The sequence below is a fragment of the Macrobrachium nipponense genome, chromosome 11 (genome assembly GCF_015104395.2).
Source record: "Macrobrachium nipponense isolate FS-2020 chromosome 11, ASM1510439v2, whole genome shotgun sequence".
Lineage (NCBI taxonomy): Eukaryota > Metazoa > Arthropoda > Malacostraca > Decapoda > Palaemonidae > Macrobrachium > Macrobrachium nipponense.
Window position 1 is genome coordinate 49863110 of NC_061087.1, and position 25477 is coordinate 49888586.

Below are 25477 nucleotides of genomic sequence, written 5' to 3' on the forward strand. Positions count from 1 at the left end.
AACACTGCCAGAAGTGGAGAAAAATTGTAAGGAAAAGATCCTTTTTACTTTGGACAATGCTCCTGCCCACCCACAAAATATTATCGACTTTCCTCAGTCCTGAATACAAAACATGCTTGGAATAAAATTCCACCCATGGGTGTGAATGAGGTCTGGAAGCAACTTTGCCCTCAATTTGTTCACAAATTCAAAAGCTTTGCTGAGGTGGTGTTATCTGAGATGGACAAGCACCTACTGACAAACATGGAATTGATAAGAGCTTTACGAGCAGCAGCACTACAAAGAGAAGCAGGGATCAGAACCAGAACCACCATCAGCAACATGTAGCAGCCCTTTGTGTAAAGTGACAAGACCATTGCTTTTTTTGAGGAGATGGACACCACTGGATAGTACAGTTGGTAACGTTCTGGTCTCATAATCTCAGGGCTAGAGTTCGCTCCCCCATCAGGGAGCTAATAGGAAGGCTGTCTACCAGTGGTTACCACCACAAATGAGTCGTGGTTGGGAGTTGGGGTCACCTGGCTGACGTCCGCCCGAGAGGCTATAGCCTGGGGGAGGACTAGAACTAACGACTTTGACTTTGAATGCTTTGCCAAGGTAAAAGGTGCAGTGCACTCTCTACAATGTCATGCTGTGCACAATCTAAATAAATTAGAAATTTAGACTAAGCAGTCTCCTCCTCTTTCTTCACCTTCCTCTTCCAATTATTGAGCACATCAACTTCATTGCATCAGTGTGGCGGGATCACAAGCTTAAAAAACAAGTAGCAAATCCCCCCCCCCCCCCCCCCACCTAAACCTAATCAATCCAGCTGCCAAACACCCTGTCACACTTTCCTCTTTACACAACAAAATACACGCAGGACAATTGACCTATAGCTACACAAGACAAAACAAAAAACACAAAACACATGTACTTACCAACAACTTCAGTTACTCTGGGCTATGCTGTGCTGTCCGCTGGTCGAGGTCGCTGAGACATTAACAACAACAACCCAAAAACCAAGAACCACAACGCAACAACACAACACCCAAGGACTGCAACCCAACAACTCAACAACAACACAACAACAACTCAACAGCACAGTAAACAACCAAGGCACACAACCACAACCCAACAACACAGCAAACAACCAAGGAACACAACTACAACCTCACATATAACAACACAGCAAACAACCAAGGAACTCAACCACAACTCAAGACCACTGCACAAACAATTACTAACACAAAAAACAACACAAAAAATGCAACATATACACACACTAACAACACCAAGAATGCACAACAGTCCCCCACCAACAACAACCCTCAACCACAACAATCACATACAACCCTCAGGAACTCAAAAGCACAACAAATCCAACAATACAGGCACAACCACTCCAAAGCAAACAACACCAAACTAACAACAAATCAATAAAACAAATCAATAACACATAAAACTCAACTAACTTCCAGTGCTTTCAATATATTGCTCCTGACACTACTGACTGTCACCAGCTCTCACCAAAGACTGACCAAAAACACTCACTCAAAACACAGAACTGATCTCTAACAGCAGACAACCCAAAACTCACCAACAGCCAATAAAGTCGTTAACCATCCAACCACCAATCCACCAATTACTCTCTCTCTCTCTCTCTCTCCTCTCTCTCTCTCTCTCTCTCTCTCTCTCTCTCTCTCTCTCTCTCACACAGACGTCAAATGAACTCCATAACTCCTCCATGTCAGGAAGGTATATTTACATATAGTATTATTTTTTTTTACAAACTGTAAAATTAACATGTAATAATTTCTCAATTTAAAAAGCAAAATACGTAACAATCGAACAACTTGTCATATATGTACAATAGTAGCAACATTATGTAGTTGCTTATATCCATATTCTATGGTGTCCAGGTTGGCATTAAAGGGTTTATTCAACCTGGGACGTTTTCCAACATAATTTGCAAGTGTTGGAACAAATTAATGATGCAGTCTGGAGCATTTCTGTAAATGTAGCTTTATAGAATGGTCGACAAATGGTAAATGGCTTGTAAACAACTCTAGCTACCGTTTTCCTCATTCTAACAGCCCAGGAAATTATTTAGACAAACAAAAGGAATCCTAATGGTCAGAGCAGGCAGACATACATACAGGACAACCTTCAAACCAACATGCCCGTTATATTCCCTTACTTGAAAAATGTAACCTTCAAACTTACCTTACCTTACTTTCAAATTGTAACTTTAAATTTATATGGCCTTACTTGCAAACTGTAAGTTGTAGAGCTGGATACTTTGAAGAATGCCAAATTTGCTACTGATTTTAATGGCTCAATATTGTGTTTTGATACATGTATGGCCATAATTAAAACAATTTATTTCAAGATAATACGTATCTGAATACACAGGGCTTGGAGAAACCTAATAAATACAACTGTTCTCTGCTAGCTCCCAGGTCACATGCAGTATAAAAGGCTATCTAATAACCTAGCTAAGTTTCCAGATAGATAGATAACCTAAGACTTTAAAAACTACCTGAAGAAAATTATGTAAAAAGGCAACAGGAATAAATTACAGTGAAACGATTTTCCAAACAAAATACAATTGGTATATTCATAGGCAGGGCAGGAATACGCAATAGTATCTGGTACAGAACCGCTGTGATCACAAAGCACAGACAGGTTAAATGTGTTACAGTTACCATACTGTAACCAACAGCCTTGTTGTGGGGGAATAATAAGCTAGAATAGAATACATCATTTAAGCCAAAAGCCAAGTTCTAGGATCTTTGAGGTAATGCAGCACTGAAATGGAAATTGACAGTATAAAGTTCTGGAAGGTGTAACAGGAGGAAAACCTTAGAGTTGCACTATGAATCAATTGTTACGAGAGAGTAGAAAGTAAGATGGAAGAAAAGGAATATGAATGAAGGTACAATAAAAGGAATGAAAAGGCTTGCAATTATAGGTCGAAGGGACTTTGCAAAGGACCTTAAGTAATGCCTATAGTGAACTATATGAGGTACACTGATAGCACTACCCTTTATGGGGGTTATAGGGGAAGGGGGAAGCAGAAGTGAATATTATTTTCTGGATTAAAAGGAATAGAGACACTTACTTTTTGGGAAGACTTTCGGAGGGAAAAATGATATTTTTATAATAAAATGAATTTTATATATACTTACCAAGTATTTACATAGCAATAGCATCACTATCTGTCGGCTGCTAGAATTTTGGAAATTCGCATTAGTGCTATTTTGTTTGGCTAGGCAGCTAACCCCACTCCCTTTTGGTGTAGAAAGTAAGCAACTCAACAAAGAGTTCAGTTGTTTATGCCCTTTTCATCCATGTGAAGGGAGGAGGGCCTTGATTATGTAATTACCAGGAAAGTATCTATAAAATCTTATTTTATTATATAAATCATCATTTCTAGGCTCGACCTGTGTCGGCCAGGGAAATGCTCCTGTAGCACGCATTTCTAGGTATAAATAGATGCTAAATATACCAGAGAAAAAGCTAAATGGAATGCTGAAGTTACTACCTTCAGCTCGCTCACCCATAAACACAAGGGCGAGTGGAAGCCACTACCACAGGTTTTCTGCCAATCAGAAGATTCCCCTCAAAACCCCTCTCTAGATAGGTGCCGTTACAAAGACTACAATACGTCTACCTTCTGCTCGCTACTACTACAACTCCCGCCCGAAGGCTTCATTCCTGTATTAGCACGCTACAGTGACCGCGCCTGTTTTTCTCGCTGCCCTCTTCCTGTGTTTTTGACGAAGCATGTCTGCCCCAGAGCCCCAAGCTTCTTCATCTAAGTTGAGTATTCCTTTTTTTCGTTTTTGTATCTCGTGAGGGCACGATGCATCCCATTTTAGCCCTTATTTGGCCCCTTAGTTCTTGCAAACCGGGGTGACGCTCCTTTTACATCCGCCATCTTGGGTGAATCATTCGCTGCGTGCGTTTTTTCTCATTGTTATATTATAATGATTTTTACCTCACTGTTTGCATTTCACTGTTTAGACTACTGTTTTCGTATACCCATCATTATTCTAGTTCCTGTCGTTTTCTGGAGCATTGGTTTTACAAATTTTATCCTTACGTCGTAGGCCCTAACTCGCTCCTGACGTTCTCTGAGGTCTCTTATTGTATGTTTATCTATCGTTATTCTAGCCTTTTGTGGCCTCCTTTTTGTCCTCAGTCCCTCAGGAGCGTGTTGGTTCCCCTTCGTATGTACTATTTATTTTCTTATGTTATACGCGAGTAGTGTGTTTTGGCTTCTAGGCTAGCCTATATTACGCCAGTTTTTGTGGAGAGGGCAATTCCTCTCTTTCTCTCTCGCGGTATTCATGCATGCATTGTTTTAGTGTGTTTTTCGATGTTAGTCTGTAATGCACTCGATTATATGCACGTTTATGATAAATATTCATATTCTTTGTGAGGTTGGAAGTCCTTGCGATGCCCTTCCCTGGCCTACCCGACCAGGCCTAGACTAGGTTTTGGAAGGTAGGTCAGGCAGTCCTGCCCCTCCACCCTTTCGGCCCCACTCTTACCACCTCCTGCCCAGGCTATTATGCTTGCTGGGAGACCAGTCCAGGACAGAGAGTCCCTCTCGTGTCATGTTTGTAGGGCCTAGACCTATCGTACCTGACCTGATCAGAATTTTTGATTTTGGAGGGTTTAGTTAGGTTCTATCCGTCCACTTCATGACATCCTTTAGAGGCCAGGCTACCCTACCTGACTGGATCTGTACCGATTTCAGAGGGTTAGGCTGGGTCCTTGCTGAGTGCGTCCCCCCCCCTTTTTCCTCCTTCGCAGTTCTTCCAGTAATTCCTCATCATTTATTTTATGTTTGTCTTGTTGTGTGTAGCCTGGGCCTTTGCCCCCTTTAGGGTGTCAGTTGGCCTACTGTCTTCTGCTCCCTTTAGTGGTAGGCTTGTTACAGCTCCTGAAAGGTGGTGGGTCACTGATCGGTTGCTGTGGCCAGGCGATCAAGACTTTTCCACTCTCCCCCAGACAGCCGCCCCCCCTGCCCCGGTGTCATTCCGGCGCTGCCTAGCTAGCTCGCGGTTCAAGTAATCCTACCAATGAACGACCGCTAGAGCATATAGCTCATCCAGGGGGATTAGTCAGAGGAGATTGGTTGCTTAGTATTTTGTGTAATCTCTCTGGTATGTCTCCGGACCCATAGGTCCTCTGGCCAGGTGAGGTCTACCATCACACCAGCCAAGTGGGCTATACGCCGGATTGTACGTACCACTGCTCCGCCGCTCAGTTGTCTATTCTCCCTGTTGTCTCCGCCTCCCCACTCATGTGGGGGCGGAACTGGGCTTAGAGCTGCATTTCTAGTTACTTAGAATTGCTTCTCTTTCCCAGTGCGATCAGACTCAGGCCTAGGTTTTACCTTTTTCCCTGTTCTGCTCGTACCGGCTCGTCTCCTCCTGCATTTTCTGTTATGATAACGGGATTATGGACTCCGGAGTAGGTGAAGCCTTTAAGAGATTATGTTAGAACATGTTTTATTAGCCTCTGTAGGTATGTCTCCGGATCCGTATTGGTTCCGACATAGTGTGGTCTACCATCACACACGGCAGGAAGTATATACTGGAGTTTATTGTACCGTTGTTTCCATCGCTCAGTTTTTCGTCTTCTTTGCTGTCGCTGTTCCCCATTTCGGTGGGGACGGAACGGGGCTCAGATAATGCGCCTACATTTGATTACGTTGCCTCACTCTGCTGCGATGTGATCAGACTCAGGCTTAGTTCTTACCTTATTCCCCTGTTCTGCTCATATCAGGCCCTCTCCGCTGGTTATAGCTTTACCGATCCCGAGGACGGATTCCGGAGCAGGTGGAGACATCCAGAGCTTTTTGATAACCAGTAAGTTGAAATTTATACCCGATATTGCCTTTAACGGATTAAATATCTAGTTAAAGTGCACCCATCTCGCCTTTATTTGATGGTACTCATTTGACTTTTCAACTTACACATGGTCCGTTGCCAGGTGTCAGGTTGTCCGGCTGTCCTGTATAGGCCGTAAGGGCATGAGGTCTGCCGATCTCATGCCAACTGCGCCATCCTTGTAGATGGGAGTATGGTCTGGCACCCGGAGGCCTGCACAGTTTGTTATGAACTGGTGAGGATCGTGTCAGACAAGTCGGTAAGTAACATTCTCGCCTTGTTTCTGTGAAATTTCTGCTATACGTTGACTTTGGGAAATTTCTTTGACACGGGGGATCCTAATTTGGTTATTTTTACAGGTTAGTTTGGTGCTCAAGACCTCGTCGATGGGGTCCCTTAAGGCCTCTGGGCGGGAGGATTCAGGAGGAATGCTAAATCCGGCAAACCCTACATGCTGTCGGAGGAGCTGTGTTCCTTACTTTACCCGAACGCTCCAGTTTCGGCGGCTGTACCTGCATCTGTGGTAGCTCCCATTATTGAGGGCATCCGTCAAGAGACTCAGCGCCCCCCCCCCCCCCCCCACGCCTCCCCCCGGATGAATAAGAGGGCGTGTGTGACATTGTCACCAAAGAAGTCACGGCCATCAGTCTCCACCAGGAACCTATGGCAATGGAGGATCAGGAGGTAGGTAGGGAGGTAAGTGAGGCAGGCAGTCTCCCTTTTAGTCCCACTCCTTCTTCTCCCCCTTCTTTCCAGGGCTTCCCTACGAAGTCTGCCCCCACTTGGGATAGATCGGCCTCAGTAATCCCCAAGGTCAAGGCCTGGAAGACGAGATCCCTGTCAAAGGTATCCAAACCATCCAAGCCTTCTCCGGCAGGCTCTGCAAGGTCGTCTTCAGCTCCCAAGACGTCGACTTCCTCTACTAAAGCTTCTCCCCCACCAAAGGTGTCGAGACCCAAGTCCTCCAAAGCCAGACCAGCGGAGTCCGGCTTCAACCAGAAGGCTTTCGCAAACCTTCTCATGATGAAGATGAGCGAGGTAGTGGACTCGAAACTTGAATCGGTGTCCACTCGACTTGCCTCAGGCCTAGAGACTTCGGGTCAATCTATCTTGTCTCTGACCCAGAGGCTACAAGCCCAGGAGGAATTGGTGTCCAGATTCCTCCAGTCCGGAACCACACCGCAGTCCGTGACGGTACCGGATGCATCCAAGCTACTGCCATTTGAGAACAGCAACCCGTGGCAGTTGGCTTTGCACGCCCTGTTCTCGGAGGGCAAGCTGACGATCGAAGGTTGCGGAACCCGACCGGTAGAAGACTTTGAGTTCTTCCCGGCGGGCCTTCAATTTCCCTTTCCAGGCTACGCTAGACTAGCCGAAGATGCGCTAGTCAGGGTAGACAAAGTCCCGAAGGAGACAGTTATCTACCCTAGGGACCAGGCCCAGTCTGCATGGGTCCGCAACCTCACAGATTGGGACTGTGTCAACACAAAGTTGACACCCCATAAAGGATGCTTTACGATGTTTGTGGCCCCACAAGGAGTTCCGACTCCTTGTACATCAAAGGTTGCAGAATTGACTCTGCAAGCTGCGGTAGAGGACAAACCTATGCCTAAGCTAAAAGAGACGGAGGCTACCTCTTTACTCTTCCCCGGCGATATGGAGTTTTGGGCTGACGCTCCGGCAACGTTCACGGTGGGCAGACTCGATCCAGAGTGTGCCTCCGCCCAATTCAGTGAACGTTTGCCTAGAATTCCGGACCCCATGGTCAAAGCGGAATTCGAGGCAAGATGCAGGCTGAGTAGGTCGATTAACTCAGTCACCACTGCGGAGTTGACTGCTACGACCTTTGCAGATGAGCCTCTATTTCGGATCCACACAAAGTCACTATTACAGGCCTTCCAATCAGACCTGTATGACTTTATAGTGGCTAGGCGAGCCTGCAGGAAGCATGTCTTTGCGAATGCTTCCATAAGACACGAACCAAACAGGCTCATAAAGGCATCGATCTGGGGTGCCAACCCCTTCCCTGAGGACGTGGTTAACAACGTCCTCAGCGAGGCAGCTAGAGCTAACCAGAACCTTCGTGTCTGTTGGGGACTTCCCTTCAAAAGGAAGTTTGAGGCCCCCGGACCACAATCCAAAGCTAGGAAGAGGCCGAGGAAATACCAACCTTTCCAGTCCTCTCATCCTCAGACAGTGGTTCAAGCGGTTCCTGTCTCCCAGATCGGCAAGCTTTCGACATCCAAGGCACAGCCTCAACAACAGTTTGTCCTGGTGCAGAGTCAACCGACTCAGCAACCTTCGACTTCAACCGCCTTAGTAACCTCCCCAGCCTTCAACGCCTCCTTTGAGTCACAAGGAGCATTTCGTGGCTACAACAAGCATGCAAGGAGTAGCAGAGCCAGAGGTGCCTTCCGACAGAGAGCTGGCCCTAGAGGTAGAGGCTTCAGAGGAGGCAGAGGAAGTAAGACCTCAACCAACCAGTGAGACTCCGCAGGTGGGCGGGAGACTGTATCTCTTTCAGGACCATTGGACCTTCAGTTCATGGGCCCATAGCATTGTATCAAAAGGTCTGGGGTGGAAATGGGAGAAAGGGCCTCCTCCACCAGTCAGTTTTCACCAGACTCCAACGACAGACATACTAGACTGTGCCAAAGATCTCCTTCAAAAGAAGGCAATAAAGAAAGTCAATCGCCTGAAGTTTCAAGGACGTCTGTTCAGTGTACCAAAGAAGGACTCGGACAAACGAAGAGTGATTCTGGACCTATCCCGTCTCAACTCATACATTCAATGCGACAAGTTCCGCATGCTGACCGTCTTGCAGGTGCGGACCTTACTTCCCCGTGGGGTCGTCACCACCTCTATAGATCTTACAGACGCTTATTATCATGTACCGATGGCAAGAAACTTCTCTCCATACCTAGGCTTCAAACTAGGAAAACTAGCTTACTCATTCAGAGTCATGCCATTCGGGCTCAACATAGCGCCCAGAGTATTCACCAAACTAGGAGAGACAGTAGTCCAAGAACTAAGAGCTCAGGGGGTAATGTTAGTAGCCTACCTAGACGACTGGCTCATTTGGGCAACCAACGACGAGTGTTGCAAAGCAACAGCCAAAGTAATAGAATTCCTAGAGTATCTGGGTTTCCAGATAAACAAGGAAAAGTCCCGTCTCATTCTGGCGTCCTGCTTTCAATGGTTGGGAATCAAATGGGACCTAACCTCACACAAGCTATCTCTTCCATCAAAGAAGTGCAGAGAGATAGAGAAGGCTACAAGACAGTTCCTCAAGAACAAAAAGGCTTCTCGTCGTACACAAGAGAGAATTCTTGGTTCTCTTCAGTTTGCCTCAATAACAGATGTCCTATTGAAAGCCAGGCTGAAGGTATATCAATCGAGTCTGGCGGAAAAGAACCAACAACAAATTCAGAGACAAGATCTCTCTGATTCCGCCGATATTAAAGAAAAGACTCTGTCTGTGGACGGAAGTCCGGAGTCTCTCCAAGTCAATGCCACTGCAATTTCCCCCCGTCTCTGATAGTCCACACAGACGCCTCTCTGAGCGGTTGGGGGGGCTACTCCCAGTACAAGAAGGTTCAAGGAATGTGGTCGAATACATTCCGCCATTTCCACATAAACGTCCTTGAACCAATGGCCATTTTACTGACCTTAAAACGTCTAGCTCCAGTCAAGAACAGTCATGTAAGATTAGTCTCGGACAGTGCAGTGATAGTTCATTGCATAAACAGAGGAGGCTCCAAGTCGAGCAAAGTAAATCATGTAATGATTGCAATCTTTTTGTTAGCAACAAAAAATCATTGGCACCTGTCAGTTACTCACCTGGCAGGAGTACGGAATGTCATTGCAGACTCACTATCCAGAACAACTCTGCTGGAGTCGGAGTGGTCCTTGAACACGAAGTCATTCCGTTGGATTTGCAATCAAATCCTGGGCCTTCAGGTAGACCTGTTTGCCACGGAGTCCAATCACAAACTCCCGTGTTATGTGGCTCCCAATCTGGACCCTCTAGCTCACGCCACAGATGCGATGTCCATAGAATGGAACAATTGGCAGAAGATTTACATATTTCCGCCAGTAAACCTCCTGATGAAAGTCCTGCACAAACTCAGATCTTTCACAGGACAGGTAGCATTGGTTGCACCCAACTGGCCGAAGAGCAATTGGTTTCCTCTTCTACTAGAGTTGAATCTCCGTCCCAGACGGATTCCCTGTCCAGAACTGACTCAAATAGTACAAACTCGGACTGTGTCAGCTTCCTCAAGAATTCTAAATGGACTTCATGAAGTTTGCGCCTCAGAAGGATGCTAGTGTAGATCCACTAAACATCCTGTTCGTAGAATCAGATAAAAGAGAATCAACACTCAGACAGTATGAGTCTGCAGTAAAGAAATTGGCCATCTTTCTAAAAGAATCAGATGCCCAAAAGATGACTACGAATCTGGCAATTTCGTTCTTTACAACCCTGTTTGAAAAAGGTCTAGCTGCTAGTACAATTACTACAACTAAATCTGCCTTAAGGAAGATTTTTCAGCTTGGCTTTAATATTGATTTGACAGATTGGTACTTCTCATCTATCCCTCAAGCATGTGCCTGTCTAAGACCAGTGGACTGCCCCCACACGGTCTCCTGGTTTTTAAACGATGTACTCAAGTTGGCTTCAGACACTGATAATGAATCATGCTCATATATAACCCTTCTCAGGAAAACATTATTCTTAATGAGTCTGGCTTCAGGCGCCAGAATATCTGAACTGTCGACTCTTTCTAGAGACGCAAATCACATTGATTTCCTCCCGTCGGGTGAAGTTCTACTCTCCCCAGATCGGAAATTCTTAGCCAAGAATGAAGACCCACAAAACAGGTGGGCTCCATGGAAGATTATACCTCTAACACAGGACTCATCATTGTGTCCTATTGTCACATTAAAATCTTATCTGGGCAGAACTTCTGAAAAGTCTTTAGGTCCTCTTTTTATTAGAGAGAAAGGCGGAACCATTTCCTTAAAAGGAATCAGACAACAAATTCTTTATTTTATTAAACAAGCCTATCCAGATTCAGTCCCTCACATCCATGATAACCAGGCAGTGGCTACCTCAATTAACTATTTTCACAATATGAACTTCGAGGATCTTAAAAAATATAAGGGTTGGAAATCCCCGGCAGTATTTAAACACCACTATCTAAAGAATTTAGAGGCCCTTAAATTTTCAGCAGTGGCTGCAGGGAGCATCGTCTCCCTGATACGGCCTAGTCTTATAACTCTATTTCCTGTTCCTTTATTCTGCTATAAATTTTTTCCCTTGATACTCACTCTTTCCTACCTGCCTTGCTCGTAATCCCTACCTGTCTCCCTTAGGTTCCGGGCTGGTTTGCTTCTCAATCCACTTCCGGACATGTACATAGTTTATATTTGTTATTTTTCTATTCCTTACCTGTTGTTTTCCCAGGATAGTATAGATCTGGTCATATTTGTTCCTACTTTTTTACCATTGTAACTTGTTACTTTACATTGGTTATTAGAACTTAATTTGAAGAGAACATTTTATTTTTATTTTTCCTTGTATCTTTTAAATTTTGTATTTTCCAAGCTTGTATGGCCAATTCTCTGATACTATTTCACCGGCCAACATAGGTCAAGCCCAGAAAAGGGATTTTGACAAAGGAAAAATCTATTTCTGAGGGGAAGACCTGTGTCGCCCGGTGAACCTATCCCTCACTTTTCCTGATCCCCACCCTTTGGCTGGCCCAAGCTTGGGTATGTAATTCAGGAATGAAGCCTTCGGGCGGGAGTTGTAGTAGTAGTGGGCGGAAGGTAGACGTATTGTAGTCCTTGTAACGGCACCTACCTAGAGAGGGGTTTTGAGGGGAATCTTCTAATTGGCAGAAAACCTGTGGTAGTGGCTTCCACTCGCCCCTGTGTTATACCGACACCCTATGGGTGAGCGAGCTGAAGGTAGTAACTTCAGCATTCCATTTAGCTTTTTCTCTGGTATATTTAGCATCTATTTATACCTAGAGATGCGTGCTACAGGAGCATTTCACCGGGCGACACAGGTCTTCCCCAGAAATAGATTTTTCCTTTGTCAAAATCCTTTTTTTATATAAGCAACTTACCCAGTAATCACACAGCTGAATCCCACATTATAGGAGGTGGTATACATGGATATACTAAATTCCAATTCATAGAAACTAGCATTCAGTAAATTGCTTGTTGGTTCCTTACCTGTTAAGAGAGCTGCTACAGAAAATTACTACCTCTGGATGGCACTCATCTCAACTCTTAGAGATATGGTAGTTTAGCCAGGTATCGCCTTTTACTACAGTTGTATTCATTGCAGCTAAGGAAATGTCCGTGATTAGCAAGGTCTAAAAACACAATGCACCTACCCAGGGCTCAGTACCATAATACACTGAAAAGACAGAGCAATCAAAGCAGTTGCTAAAACCAAATTACAAATCAACACCCAACCGTTAAAAAAACTGGAGGGTACTCCAAGTAACTAGTACCCCCAGACTCCCTTGTGGCTCGACAACCATGATCAAGGTAAAGAGAACAAAGGGTTGGAAGAAAAGACTTCCTATACACCTTCACCCATCACTGTGCTACCTAATAGAAATGGGCCCAAGGTACTGGATTATCGTAAATGGTTTCAATATCTCACAAGTAATGGGATGCAAACACAGACTCGCACTTCTTATAAGTAGCCTGAATTGTTGAGGACCAAGAGAGGATATGCTTAAAGGAGAGTGAGGTTTCAACTGCCTTCACTTCAAGTCCTTTAACTTTCACCGAGGTATGGTGTGCCTCATTAATCTGCGAGTGTAACTCTACCATGATTTCCTCAGAAAAAAATGCTAAAGCATTTTTGGATAGAGGGCGTGATGGGTTTTTAACCGAACACCATAGATAATAGGAAGAACAAAGCATCTTCTCTGTGTGGTGAAGATAATATTTCAAAGCTCTGATGGGACATAAAGTTCTCTCTTTCTCTTCGAAACATAGCATGTCTGTAAGGCTTTTAATCGCAAAAGAAAAAGGCCAAGGCTTGGAAGGAGTCTCATTCATCATTAGGAATCCTAGGGTAAATGAACACATGGCATTTCTTACCCATTGCATGCACTTCACTTACCCTCTTCACAGTACATAAGGCCAGAAGAATAGGTTTTTCTTGTGAGATCTCTTAAAGAAGCTGAATGTAAAGGCTCAAAACATGGCTCTGAAAGTCATTTAAGCACCATGTCCAAGTTCCATGACAAGGATTTACTCTCTTTCTGCTTAGTAGTCTCAAGGGATTTGATGAGATCGGAAAAGTATCTGTTAGAGGAAAGATCCACGCATCTATGTTTGAACATAGAGCCCAGGATTACTCTGTAGCCTTTGCTAGTTGAAGTACACAAGCACCTGGAAGATCTTAAATATAGCAAGAAATTGGTGTTTTCAGTTATAGATGTCTGAGAAGAAGAGATGTTATGTCTCCTGAACCAAGACAAGAAAACTGCCCACTTTGCCTGATACATGTTACTTGAAGACTGCATTCCGCACTGAGCAATAGCTTTTACTGCTGGACTTGAAAAACCTTTTGCTATTAGGAGTCTCCTGACAGTCTGTATGTGGTCAGAGCCAGACAGTCCTTGGTGGTATCATCTGAAGTGGGGCTGTCTAAAAAGAAAGATCTTTTGTGGCAACAGTCTCAGAGAATCCATCAGCAAGTCCAATAGGTCTGGTAACCATTCCTGTGCAGGCCAAAATGTTGCTTTAGAGTCATCATGAGATTTTGATGGGATCTGAATTTGTTTATGACCTCTCTCACCATCTTGAATGGTGGAAAGGTTTAAAGGTCCTTGTCCGCCCAATCTATCAACATTGCAACTGTCGCCCATGTGAGAGGATCCGGGGTTGGAGAGCAGTAAAGAGGAAAGCTGTGGTTCTTGGCAGTAGCAAAGAGATCCAGAACCATTCTGCCCCCCAGTTTCCATAGATCGAGGCACACTAATGGATCTCAAGTCCCCTCTGTTGGGAGAACTTGCTTTCGGTGGCTCAGTCCATCCACTAACACGGTGAACTTTCCTTGAATGAATCTTGTTAGGATCTTTGTTTGAGTCTGATCTGCCCATAATAGAAGGGCTCTTGCTGCCTTACACAGAGTAAATGAATGTCCCCCCCCCCCATTTCCTAATGTAGGACGGTGCAGTGGTATTGTCCGAGTGGACTGTTACTACCTTACTATAGATTTCTGCTATGCAGGTTTCCAACCCCAACTGGATTGCTATTAACTCCTTCAGATTTACGTGCCAATTCCTGTTTTGCTGCCCAAACTCCGGAGACTTCCCTGTCTCCCAGGAGAACACCCCAACCTAGGTTGAAGGTGTCTAAATAAAACACTAGGCCAGGTTCAAAGGAATGAGAGATTCCCCTTCCAACAGTCTTTCTCTTGATTTCCACCAACATAGGTCTTCCTTTATCTCTAACGTCACTGGGAAAACGAACGAGTCTGGATGTTTCTTTCTTTTCCAATTGATCCTGATGAAAAATTGAAGGTTCCTCATATGTACCTTCCAAGTTAAACAAACTGCTCCATGGATGAGAGCATCCCGAGAAGGCTCATCCAATCTTTTGCCAAGCAAGACTGCAGAGAGAGAAACTTCTCTACTTTCTGGAAGCGCAAGTCGATTCTCTTGGGGGAGGGAAAAACCCAAATAGCTAGAGAGTTGATCCTCATCCTCAAATATACTATCTCTTGACAAAGGACTAATTGTGATTTCCTAAGGTTTTGGGCTAAAAAATCGGTTTTTGTAGGTCCTCCATACATTTTATTTCTGTCTGGGAGCGAATAAGCCAGTTGTCCAGGTAAAGGGAAATCTTTATTCCGACAAGGTGTAGCCACTTTGCGATGGGGTCTAGAGTGCCAGTAAACACCTGGGGAGTTGTGGACAGGCTGAAGCACAGTGCTCTGAACTGATAAATCTTGTTCTGCAAAATTAAACTTAAACTTTCTTGAATCCTGATGAATAGGAATATGGAAGTATGCATCTTCCATATCAATCAAGATCATCCAGTCTCCTTGACGAATGGATGATAATATTGTCTGGTTCATTTCCATTTTGAATTTGGTTTTCATTACGAACAAATTCAAGGTGCTTACATCCAGAACAGGCCTCCAGCCCCACGAGGCCATGGGGACCACAAACAGTCACTTGTGAAAACCCAGGGAGTGAGGGTCCTCTATGGCTTTCTTTTCTATGAGGGATGAAACTTCTTGAGAAAGAGCAAAGAATTTCTCTGAATTGAGAGAGTGAGCTGTTAAAGCTGCTGAAGGGTTGGTCAAAGGAGGGTTTCGAATGAACCTTTACTATCCATGGTTCTGACCTTCTCAATTCCCAATTCTGCCAAAAGTGAAGGAGACTTGCTCCTACCAGAGTAAGGAGGACTCAGTTTTCATTTTCTAACCGCAGGTCATGAAGAGGACTTCTTGATTGCTAGGGGAGTGAATCGTATATTCCCTTGAGCCCTGGAGAAGCTTCTTTGCTTTCCTCTGCCACGAAAGGGCTGTAACTATGCGGTAAAGGTTCAACGAGACTTAACAGTCTCTCGAGGACGTCTAGCAGAATGCACCAGATCTTGAGTTGATTTCTTCTGGTCAGAAGAATCCTGAGGAATTGTAGTCTGCAGGAGAGAAAAGGAGAGCAAATAGGGAGGCTAACTCATGTGATCGATCCCTAATGCCCTTATCCAAACCAGAAATAACTCCTGAAAGATCTGATACAGTTTCATCAGAAACCAAAGAACAGTCATTAATCTTGCAAACTAACGTTCCTATCGACTAATATAGGAAGCTTATTACTTCACAGACATGAAAGATGTTCTTCAACAAATTGTCTAACTCCGATGTGGAGAACATAATCTTGGGTGAGTTGCAGGTGAACCTCCTGGAGAAATCCCCCTGGGAGGGGGGCAGAAACTCCCAGGGAAAGAGCTTCCCCTGTCAAGCAGGATAGGTACCTCCTCCTAGAAAGCCTAGAAGGAGTGGAAACTAAAGCTGACTTTTCCTTGCTCTAAAGCCTTCTTAGCCAACAAGGAAAGTACCATCTTAGAGAGTCTTCAGGTGCCTTCTGTCTGATTATTCATAAGGTAAGTCGAAGCTGTGGAAGCCGGAGCTGCCGGAGAGAAGAAGTCCAAGAAAGTCACTAATAAATAGCAAAACAATGATGCATATGCTGTGGGAGGAGCTTCCTTTTCTAAATCCTCCCCTTCCTCTGAAGAAACTGATGATAATTTAGTCAGGAGTTGAGAAGACAACCGGTTTTTCTGAAATAAGCCCAAAATTTTATCAATTTTACACTATATTGACAGCAATGAGGGGTCAAAAGCAATAGAGGTTTGTAAACCTGTAGTCTGGGGAGGTACCGTAAAAGTTGCAAACACTGGCAACTGAATCGAGACTGGAAGTACTGGTGCCAACAAATTATCTGAATCCAAAGGTCTCTCTCTGAGACCACACTAAAAGCAGGAGAAAACTGTTAAAAAACAGTACTAGGGTAATCTGGTGCCAATGAGAGCTTAGGTGCCAATGCACGCTCCAGTGCCATTGAGAACTCATGCGCCAATGGGCCCTCTGTCACCAATGGGAGCTCACAAGTCAATGGCTCTAATGGGCGCTCTTGCATCCATGGGAGCTCATGTGCCGAAGGTCACTCTAGAAGCCAAAAGAGGCAGAGGCACTGACAGACATTCGGGTGCAGGACATTTCCTTGGATCCAGAAGAATACTCAAAAGGCACTGGTGAACCAGACACTGATAGGTGCTTAGGTGCCACCATGTGAGAAGTTACAAGAGCACCTTTACGCATCAAAGGCGACTCAGGTGCTGAGCAGACAGCCGTCGAATGGGGCACAGGAAGAGAAGAATCTGGCACTGATGGACTTTAAATATACTTTCCATGGTGCCGAAGCATCAACAGGAGTGACAGCAGGTCGCTTGAGAGAAGATTTTCTCGAGGAGGAAGAATGCCTCCTAGAGGAAGAATACTTGGCTGACACAAAATGTCCTTTTAATACAGGGTTGTCCTGGGCGAATCGCTCAGGTTTATCTCAGAAGATACAAGACGGGCACCGATCTAGCAGGGAATCACAAGTCTTCTTGGAAGGCACAGGTGAGAGTGAATCACTTCTAGCTCATCTTTTCAAGGGACAAGACTCGTCAGCAAAATGCCATTGGCACCCAGGAGTATATTCCTTGGAACTCAAAACACTAGAGGAAAGACAAGACACTTCCTTAGAGACGCCTTTCCGGTGGCGCTCTGGGATAAGGCAACAGGACTGACTGAGGGAACAACTACCCATGGGCAGACCCCACTGACCTCCCTTGAGCTACCGTATGACTCCTCCCAGGTTTAGGGGAGTATGCCAGGGACCTTTGCTTACAAGAATCAGTGGGATGGGCAGCCACCTCCTCCACTGCACTAGTGCTAGCACAGTCAACACCATCACACTTATTACCTAACTTATTCATGAGATCCTTGACTGAATTTTTGATTTAAGGCTGGCAACAGGGTCAGGTTCGGGTGCCAGGGAGCCAGGGTGAGGACTGGATTGAACAGTTTGAGATATGGGAATAGGTGGAACAGATGGAGAATCAGAAACAGAGTCATCAACATCAATAGCCTGCTTAGATAAGGTCTTTTTATCACTGGCCCTAGAGGCTGCTTTACTCTTCTTGTCTCTTTCTAACTTATCCATACGACTAGTCAATGTTGTCCACATCTTACTGTCCCAGTGTTCACATTCCCTACATGTTAAGTGAGAAAAACAAATTTGACCATAAAAAACTAGAGCAAATGGAACGCGGGTCACAGCATGCTTTTATTAACCTAGTATTGTAGCCTTTGCTATAATACCTATTACTTTGAGAACTAGTATCGGACATCGCTGACAATACTAAGGTCAACAGTCTAGTCAAAATTGTTAAAACAGTCAAAATCAGTAATCTAAATTCCTAACACTATCTAATTTATGCCAAATTGGCTACCAAAAGCAAGAATACTTCACAAATTGTCAGCAATAATTAACTGAGAAATTTTGCAAATCCCCCCAAAACTGCACTCCTTGCTGAGTTGGTTCCTCTCTACCCTGACAGTGGGTGGGATTAGTCACCTAACCAAAGAAAATAGCACTACTGCAAATTTCCAAAATTCTAGCTGCCGACGGATAGTGAAATTGTAACTATGTAATTACTTGGTAAGCTGCTTATATACAAATATAAAGCTTCAGGATGATGGGGAAGTGAAACACTAATACTCGAAGACAAGTGTGTTGTTAATGGCTACACACAGGAATGCTCTACTTTCAGACAAGGAGTGCTAAGAAATAAATGAATTAGCTTATCTAAAAAAAATAATAAAAAGTGATAAATTTCTGATAAGGGGAACAAAAAGGCCATGAATCGATAACTTTTTTGGTTTACTAGTAAAGAGAACAATTATGAGATGAATAGACAACTCTTTTGCCCTACTAGTAACCTAGTAGATATGATAGTACAATCAGCTGTTTCTGATAAGGGAAACAATTATGACATGAATAGACAACTCATTTCCTCAAGGCTAACAACAACTAATAAATCAATCTCTGGTAGAAAGATAATACAATCGGCTGTGAAACTGCAAGTGAAGCACTATTAATCTAATTGCTTCCAAAATAAAACTTGGAATATGTCAACCATAATAGACTAATGAATTAACTATAAACTTGCAAAAAGGTTGGTTGTTCACAGGAGTGAAAATCACTACAATGATCGAATGAAAAGTAAAAAAAAATAATAGGATCGTTTTGTTTGAATCACCTACTCACCCATCCCTTTTGGGTAGTTTGAGCATCTATAGTTTTCCATCTAGTTTTTTCTCTGTCGTCAGCCTGCGAGGATGCATAGGAGTGTGTTTAAGTGATTTTGTTAATTAGATCATTATCTGAATTTGGTTTGGGTTTTCTTGTGTTTTATATCTGTCATTTGATAGGATAGCTTCCAAAGAGGAGAAAAACAAGTAGTTTCCAGTCTGTAAGGTAAAAGGGTGCATACCTGACTTTACTCTTCAGTTTACAACGGTCACAAGCAATGTGTTATATGTAAGAACAACGATCACTAGACCAGTGTATTGGTTGGTCAGATGAAAAAATGAATATTTATTTAAACTATAAGCAAATAATGAAATCTGATAAGAATAGGTTGAGAGAGAAAAGATTTTTCTAACTCAAGGACAGGAATTGAGATTAGGAGTAAGTGTCTCATTTTTCACAACCTTTCAAATAGTAGTTCTTGCCACTCTCCCTGATTTCCTAGTAATGCCTCTCCTTCAAAATTTTCTCCTCTCAACGCTCCCCAAGTTATAATAAACAGACTGATGAAATATTAAAATAATGCTAAAGACAATTAATTATAAATAAGGGAATTCAGTGTCAGTTCCTAAAATAATGTAATAATGGTATGAAAGAAAGAGCTATAAAGTAAAACTGTTTCAAGTTATATAACTACACAAAACACAAACAGTGTAGTGTGCCCATAATTGTGTTTGTGGAGTGAGCATTTAGGAACCAGGCAGGAGGCAGGTATGCTAGGTAAGGTTAAGCCCACTCACTCAATATTCGATTTTGTATCCTGTAGGCATTGCTGGAGGCTGTGTAGGCGTAGTGATCCCTATCTGGCTTCTTCTTTTAGTCTTTCCTTGCAAGATGATTCGGTATTTACTCCAGGGTGTTGTTCTTACACTGTATGATAGTGCAAGAGGGTGAGAAGTGGAAACCAGGCTTTCATTGCATCATTCTAAAACATTTAGGCATACACAACCAAGGCAACAGCTGCTTCTACATTAATGCAAGTTTCAAGGTTCCCACCAGGCAAATGAGCAAGTCATTTGGCCCTTGAGCCAGCCTTTTCAGGCTTTCAGGATGGAAATAAGCGTCCTAGATATCCAGCTCCTGATAATATGATGCACCAAGCATCCCAAAGTAGGAGGGAGGTTGAACCTCTTATTCAATTTGGCAGGATCTGGAGGCAGATACCTGAGTGGTGGAGGTACTGTTGGAGGGACACAGCATCCCCTTTCTTCCCAGCCTCCTCTAGCCAGTTCTCCTCTGGAATTTCACTCTTATCTCCACATGAAGTTCCAGATTTTGCAAGAGGAAGCAAACTATCTCAGACTAAAAGGAGCTGTGGAAATAGTCTAGAATTGAATTGTATCAGTGGACATGATGGAAGCTTGCCTCCATGTACCAAATCACCCAGTTCCAAGGAAACATAAGCAGTTTGTTTTTCAGGGTAGGGTGTACCAACTTTGGGCAATCTGAGCTCAGCTCCTCAAGTTTTACAAGAGTCCTATCGCAATTGGGCAAGTGGGCTCACATGTTAGGCATTTGGATGCTTCTCTACCTGGACGATTGGCTGACTCAAGCATCCAGTTTAGAGGGGAGCCTGAGGGCAAGAGGTATTCTTTTAAAGTTGACAAGTGTGTTGGGAATACTGATAATGTTTCAAATTCCAATATAATACCAACTCAGAACCTTGGTTACCTGGGAATGCTTTTAGACACCAAGAATTTCTTTTCTTTGAAGGAGAAATGCAGACAACTTTTTTTAATATCCTTCACAACCTTGCTGTTAGGGTACATAGCATCACTAGAAAAGTTGGTTCTGGGTGCCGTGGAGAATAAGGCCAATTTTTTTCTTTTCTCAAGAGGCACTGGAACCGGGAAGTACAGCTGCAATCCATTTAATTCAGGTCTCAAAGGAGTTAGAGGACCCTCTGAGATGGTGTAACCATTGACATCAACTTTTGTGAGAAATGTCTCTCCACTTGAAGAGCCCATTATTATATTCTGATGCATTGTCAGGAAGTTGATGAATGGTTGCAGTAGACAGGCATTTAGCCAAGGTTTGGTCCACAGAGGAACGAGAACTCCATATTCAGTAAGAGATGTTGCCAGTGTGGAAGGCCTTGCTAGCTTTAGAGGATCTAGTACTGGGCAAAAAGGTAGTGCTCTTTTCAGACAACTCAGCAACGCTGGCATAGCTGGGCAATCAAGGAGGCAGAGCCTGAAGCTGTTCTGCCTTCCAAGTCACATTCTCACATTGGTCAGAGGAAAGGAAGATACTTCTGTTACCTGAGTTTGTGCCAGGAAAATGAAAATCATGGCAGACCACCTGATCAGGAAGGATCAGATTCTTTCTTCCAAACAGACCTTGTATCCACAAGTCTGCAAGGACCTGTGGAAACTTTGGGACACACTAATGGACCTGTTTGCCACCAGGTACAACAATCACCTGCCGGAGTACTGCTCTCTAGTTCAGGATCCTCAGGCATGGGCAGTACATGCAATACTTTTAGACTGGGCTTATCTTCCCTTTGCTATGATACAAAGATTACTAGCAAAATTTTGTATAGCTGTGTATTTATACACAACTTTAGTGGCCCTTTGGTGGCCACCCAGAGACTGGTTCCTAAACACCTTGCCTCTGTTAACAGATAGTCCAAGGCTTCTTCCACCAAGGAAAGGTCTTCTCAAACAGCCAAGAGGTATGAGGTTTCACCAAAACCTCCCAATACTTTAGCTGATTGCATGGAGAGGCTCGGAGATTTTTCGGCAATTTTTGGAGCTCTACCATCTCTTACCAGCCAGATGTTTTTCAAAGGAATGCAAAAAGTCTATCCTTAACCTCAGAAGGGAGTCAACTAAAGCACTGTATCCAAGACAGTGGGCAATATATAGGGTGGGGCTTGGTGCTCCGCTAAAAGGCTTTCCTGCACTCTCCGCCCCCCTCAAATTTCAATTAAGCAAAAAAAATTTAAGCTTAAAAATGATTAAATTCAAACTCTCTGCTTTCAAATGTTCTACACTTACAAAATAAAATGTTGATGCCTCCATGAAAAATAATCAGGGACATTAGCATTTCTACATATATTCTTCATCTTAAATACCATCAACAATATACGTATCAACTTACCAAAAAACTGAAAACCAATAGCAACGCCTCCCTTGGTCTTATAAGCAATACCAGGCCGTAGACTGTATGTATCTTCCTCTGGGACTGGAAATATAAACAAAAACTATAAATATATAATGTATGTATGCAAGTATGTATATAATATATTATATACTTAATATATATATATATATATATATATAGATATATATATATTATATATATTATATATTATATATCATATATATATATATATATATATATATATATATATATATATATATATATTATATATATGCAGGGAAAACCATAAAAGGGTATAAATCTTGACAACTTTTGACTTAGTTTTCCATAACATCTTCAAGGGCACTGATATCTAGCAGTGAAAATTTACAATTGCTTATATAATAGGTATGTGTGTGTGTTACAGAGAGTCTATTACAAGGAGTGAAACCATTACAGTGTAACCTGATAACATAGGGGTAATGAGATGTGTAAAGGTACTCTTTGAGGGTTAGGAGCACCTACGAGCAGTAGAACACATCGTCCCACTACAGATCAACACCCACGACAACGAGCAGGAAAAAGCAGGAAACCAGGACGATGATGGTTACAACGCAGAGGGAAATGGGTGCAATCAGGTAGAGAATGAAGAAAGCTTGACTCAACAGACTAAAAAACTCGAGATGAGCGATAGTGAAACAGGAAGTGATAGGGATGAAGCGAGTGGGAAAGTGATCTGGCCTGAATGACATTTTCATGTTGAAATGCTATTGCTTTTGATATTGCTTGTATTGCATTTCCATGTTTCATTGTTATTCCCATGATGTGGCCTGAAGTACATTTCCATGTAGCATTGCTATTACCATGATGTGGCCTGAATTACATTTCCATGTTGAATTGCTATTGCTTTTGATATTGCTTGTATTGCATTTCCAAGTTTCATTGCTATTGCTTTTGATATTGCTTATATTGCATTTCCATGTTGCATTGCTATTGTCATGATATGACCTGGATTACATTTTCATGTTACATTGCTATTGCTTTTGATTTAGCTTGTATTGCGTATCCATGTTTCATTGTTATTGCCCTTGATTCAAGTGATCACTCAGTAATGAAATTGTGTTTGTCGTCGAGAGCTAGAAACGTTATGTAGCGCTACGTACACGTCTAGGCCTCGGCTCCCCAAGACCATGCACTCTTGCCTCACTAATTTGGCCTAGTCATCTTCCTTTGACCCCTTCCTTTTTTATGAAAGGTAGAAGATGTCGTGAAAAAAATGAGTGCACAGATTTTCCACAACTAAATTCTGCCTAGGCCTTACGTAAAAAACTCCACGTAATCCAACTGGTGGCTAAGACGTGATGGTTCTGTCTCGAAATACCTTATCCGTGTTGGAATTGTTACTTTGTAGATTCAGAAGCCTGTGGAATAATGATGTATATATTCATTTGTCTAGATTCTAATTTATTAGATGGTATTAAGTCTTTATTATGAAAATTAAAAGATGCAAAAATGATAATATAATATATAAAACTGAAAAAATTCTATATACAGTGGACCCCCCCGTATTCGCGTTCTCCAGATTCGCGGACTCACACATTCGCGGATTTCTCTCTGGAACATTTCCCTGCATTATTCGCGGAAAATTAGCGCATTCGCGGTATTTTTCTATGGTGAATATCCACAAATTCCTGGTTTTTTTTTTATGAATTTCATCATAAAATGCACTTTTTGTGATAAAACTATTAAAAAAACCATGTATGAAAATTTTTAGTGGGTTTTTCTTGAGTTTTAACTAACAAAATAGGCTGTTTTTAACATTTTTATAGGGGTTCCAAACATTCGCGGGTTCTAACTATTCACGGGGGGGTCTGGTACGCATCCCCCGCGAATACGGGGGGACCACTGTAACGGCATTTCCTAGTCTCACTAAATAATTATCCTATACAATTATGCTTGCATATTTTATCATTTTGCCAGGCACTGAAAAAGAAATTGCACACACACAAATGCCAAAATATAGAGAGAAAATACTATATTTCAGAGACTGCTATCTCTCTCTTCAGGTAAATGAATGAGAAAAGTTACAGAAAAGGTGGTATTTATACCAAGAGATCCATCTACAGTTAAGCCAATTTAGGTCACTCCCACTGATAATCCTTCTTTAATCCTCTTAAGCATTGGTTGATTGAAAACTTTATCAATGCCATCTGAATCCCATGCACCCTTTGAGATGTTCATTACCTGTCTCTGTTTAATCAAGGCCAATCCTATCATCTGACTCTTGTACAGACAGTTGCTGCTATAAATTATACATGACAAATTCCTGTTTATTTTGTGGTTATGTTCATTTATATGGTTGAAAATAGCTGAGTTCTGTTGTCCATACCTAACTGACAATTTATGTTGAACATAACCACAGAATAAACTGGAATTTGTCATGTATAATTTATAGCAGTGACTGTTGGTATAAGAGTCATATGATAGAATCGGCCTTGATTAAACAGAGACAGGGCACATGGGATTCAGATGTCTTTGATAAAGTTTTCATTCAACCAACACTTAGGAGGTTTAAGAAGGATTATGAGTGGGAGTGACCTAAATTGGCTTAACTGTGAATGGATCTCTTGGTATAAATACCACCTTTTCTATAACTTTTCCCATTCATCTACCTGAAGAGAGAGACACCAGTCTATTAAATATAGTGTTTTCTCTCTATATTTTGGCATTTTTATGGGCTCCTTTTATTAGATGGAGTTCTGTTGTATCAGAACATTTTTTTTACCAGTCATATATATATAGATATATATATATATATAATATTATATATATATATCTATATATTATATATATATATATATATAAATATATTTGTATAATAAAAGCCAAATGTTGACGGTAGAAAGTCTTTTCCTAGTCTCACTAAACAATATTCCTATACAATTATCTTTGCATACTTATACTTTATCATTTTGCTGGAAAAGTAATTACATATTATATAATAATAGAAGAGAGAAACTAAATATATATGTATAATAATAGCCTAATTTCCCCTGCAGTTATGCATTGCCTAGTCTCACTAAACAATATTCCTATAGAATTATGTTTGTTTAATTTTATTTTATCATTTTGCCAAGACACTGAACCAATTGGGGAATTGAAATAATCTCCCAGTGTATCTCTCATGCCAAAGGCCTCCGTTGTAGCATTTCCCCCTCTTCCTCTCACTGGACTTAATGTATTTTATGGAGGCATGACAACAGTATTTGATATTGCAACAATATTTAGGTATATCAGATTGTGAAGTATGCATGTTGTAATGATTGCATTAGCATTAGAATACATAGCTTTAAGCTTCCTTAAATAAATTCAGGAGGTTTGCACTAGAACACCAAATGTATACACTTAACTATCCTCCTGGCTCTAGATATTTATAATTAAAAATCTCTTTCCCACATTATGTTCAGTCTGTGAACCTGGGTAGGACCTCATTAAATTTCTCCTCATCTCCCACTATAACATATGGTGCAAACACATCAGTGCAGTCTTTCTTCATCCTTGTCAAGTGCAACGGCAATTATTACCAAATCGACATCAGAAAAG

The 25477-nt window shown here is 42.4% G+C and overlaps 1 protein-coding gene across 5 annotated transcripts in view; it reads right to left on the minus strand.

The window, feature by feature from the left end:
* The window catches only part of LOC135205792 (inositol polyphosphate 5-phosphatase E-like), a 633907-nt gene that overhangs the window by 106488 nt on the left and 501942 nt on the right, over positions 1-25477 (minus strand). For all 5 annotated transcript variants that reach the window (XM_064236969.1, XM_064236962.1, XM_064236954.1 and 2 more), the window contains one exon: positions 21893-21976. In XM_064236969.1, coding sequence (XP_064093039.1) covers positions 21893-21976 — 84 coding nt within the window. The remainder of the gene's footprint in view (positions 1-21892; positions 21977-25477) is intronic.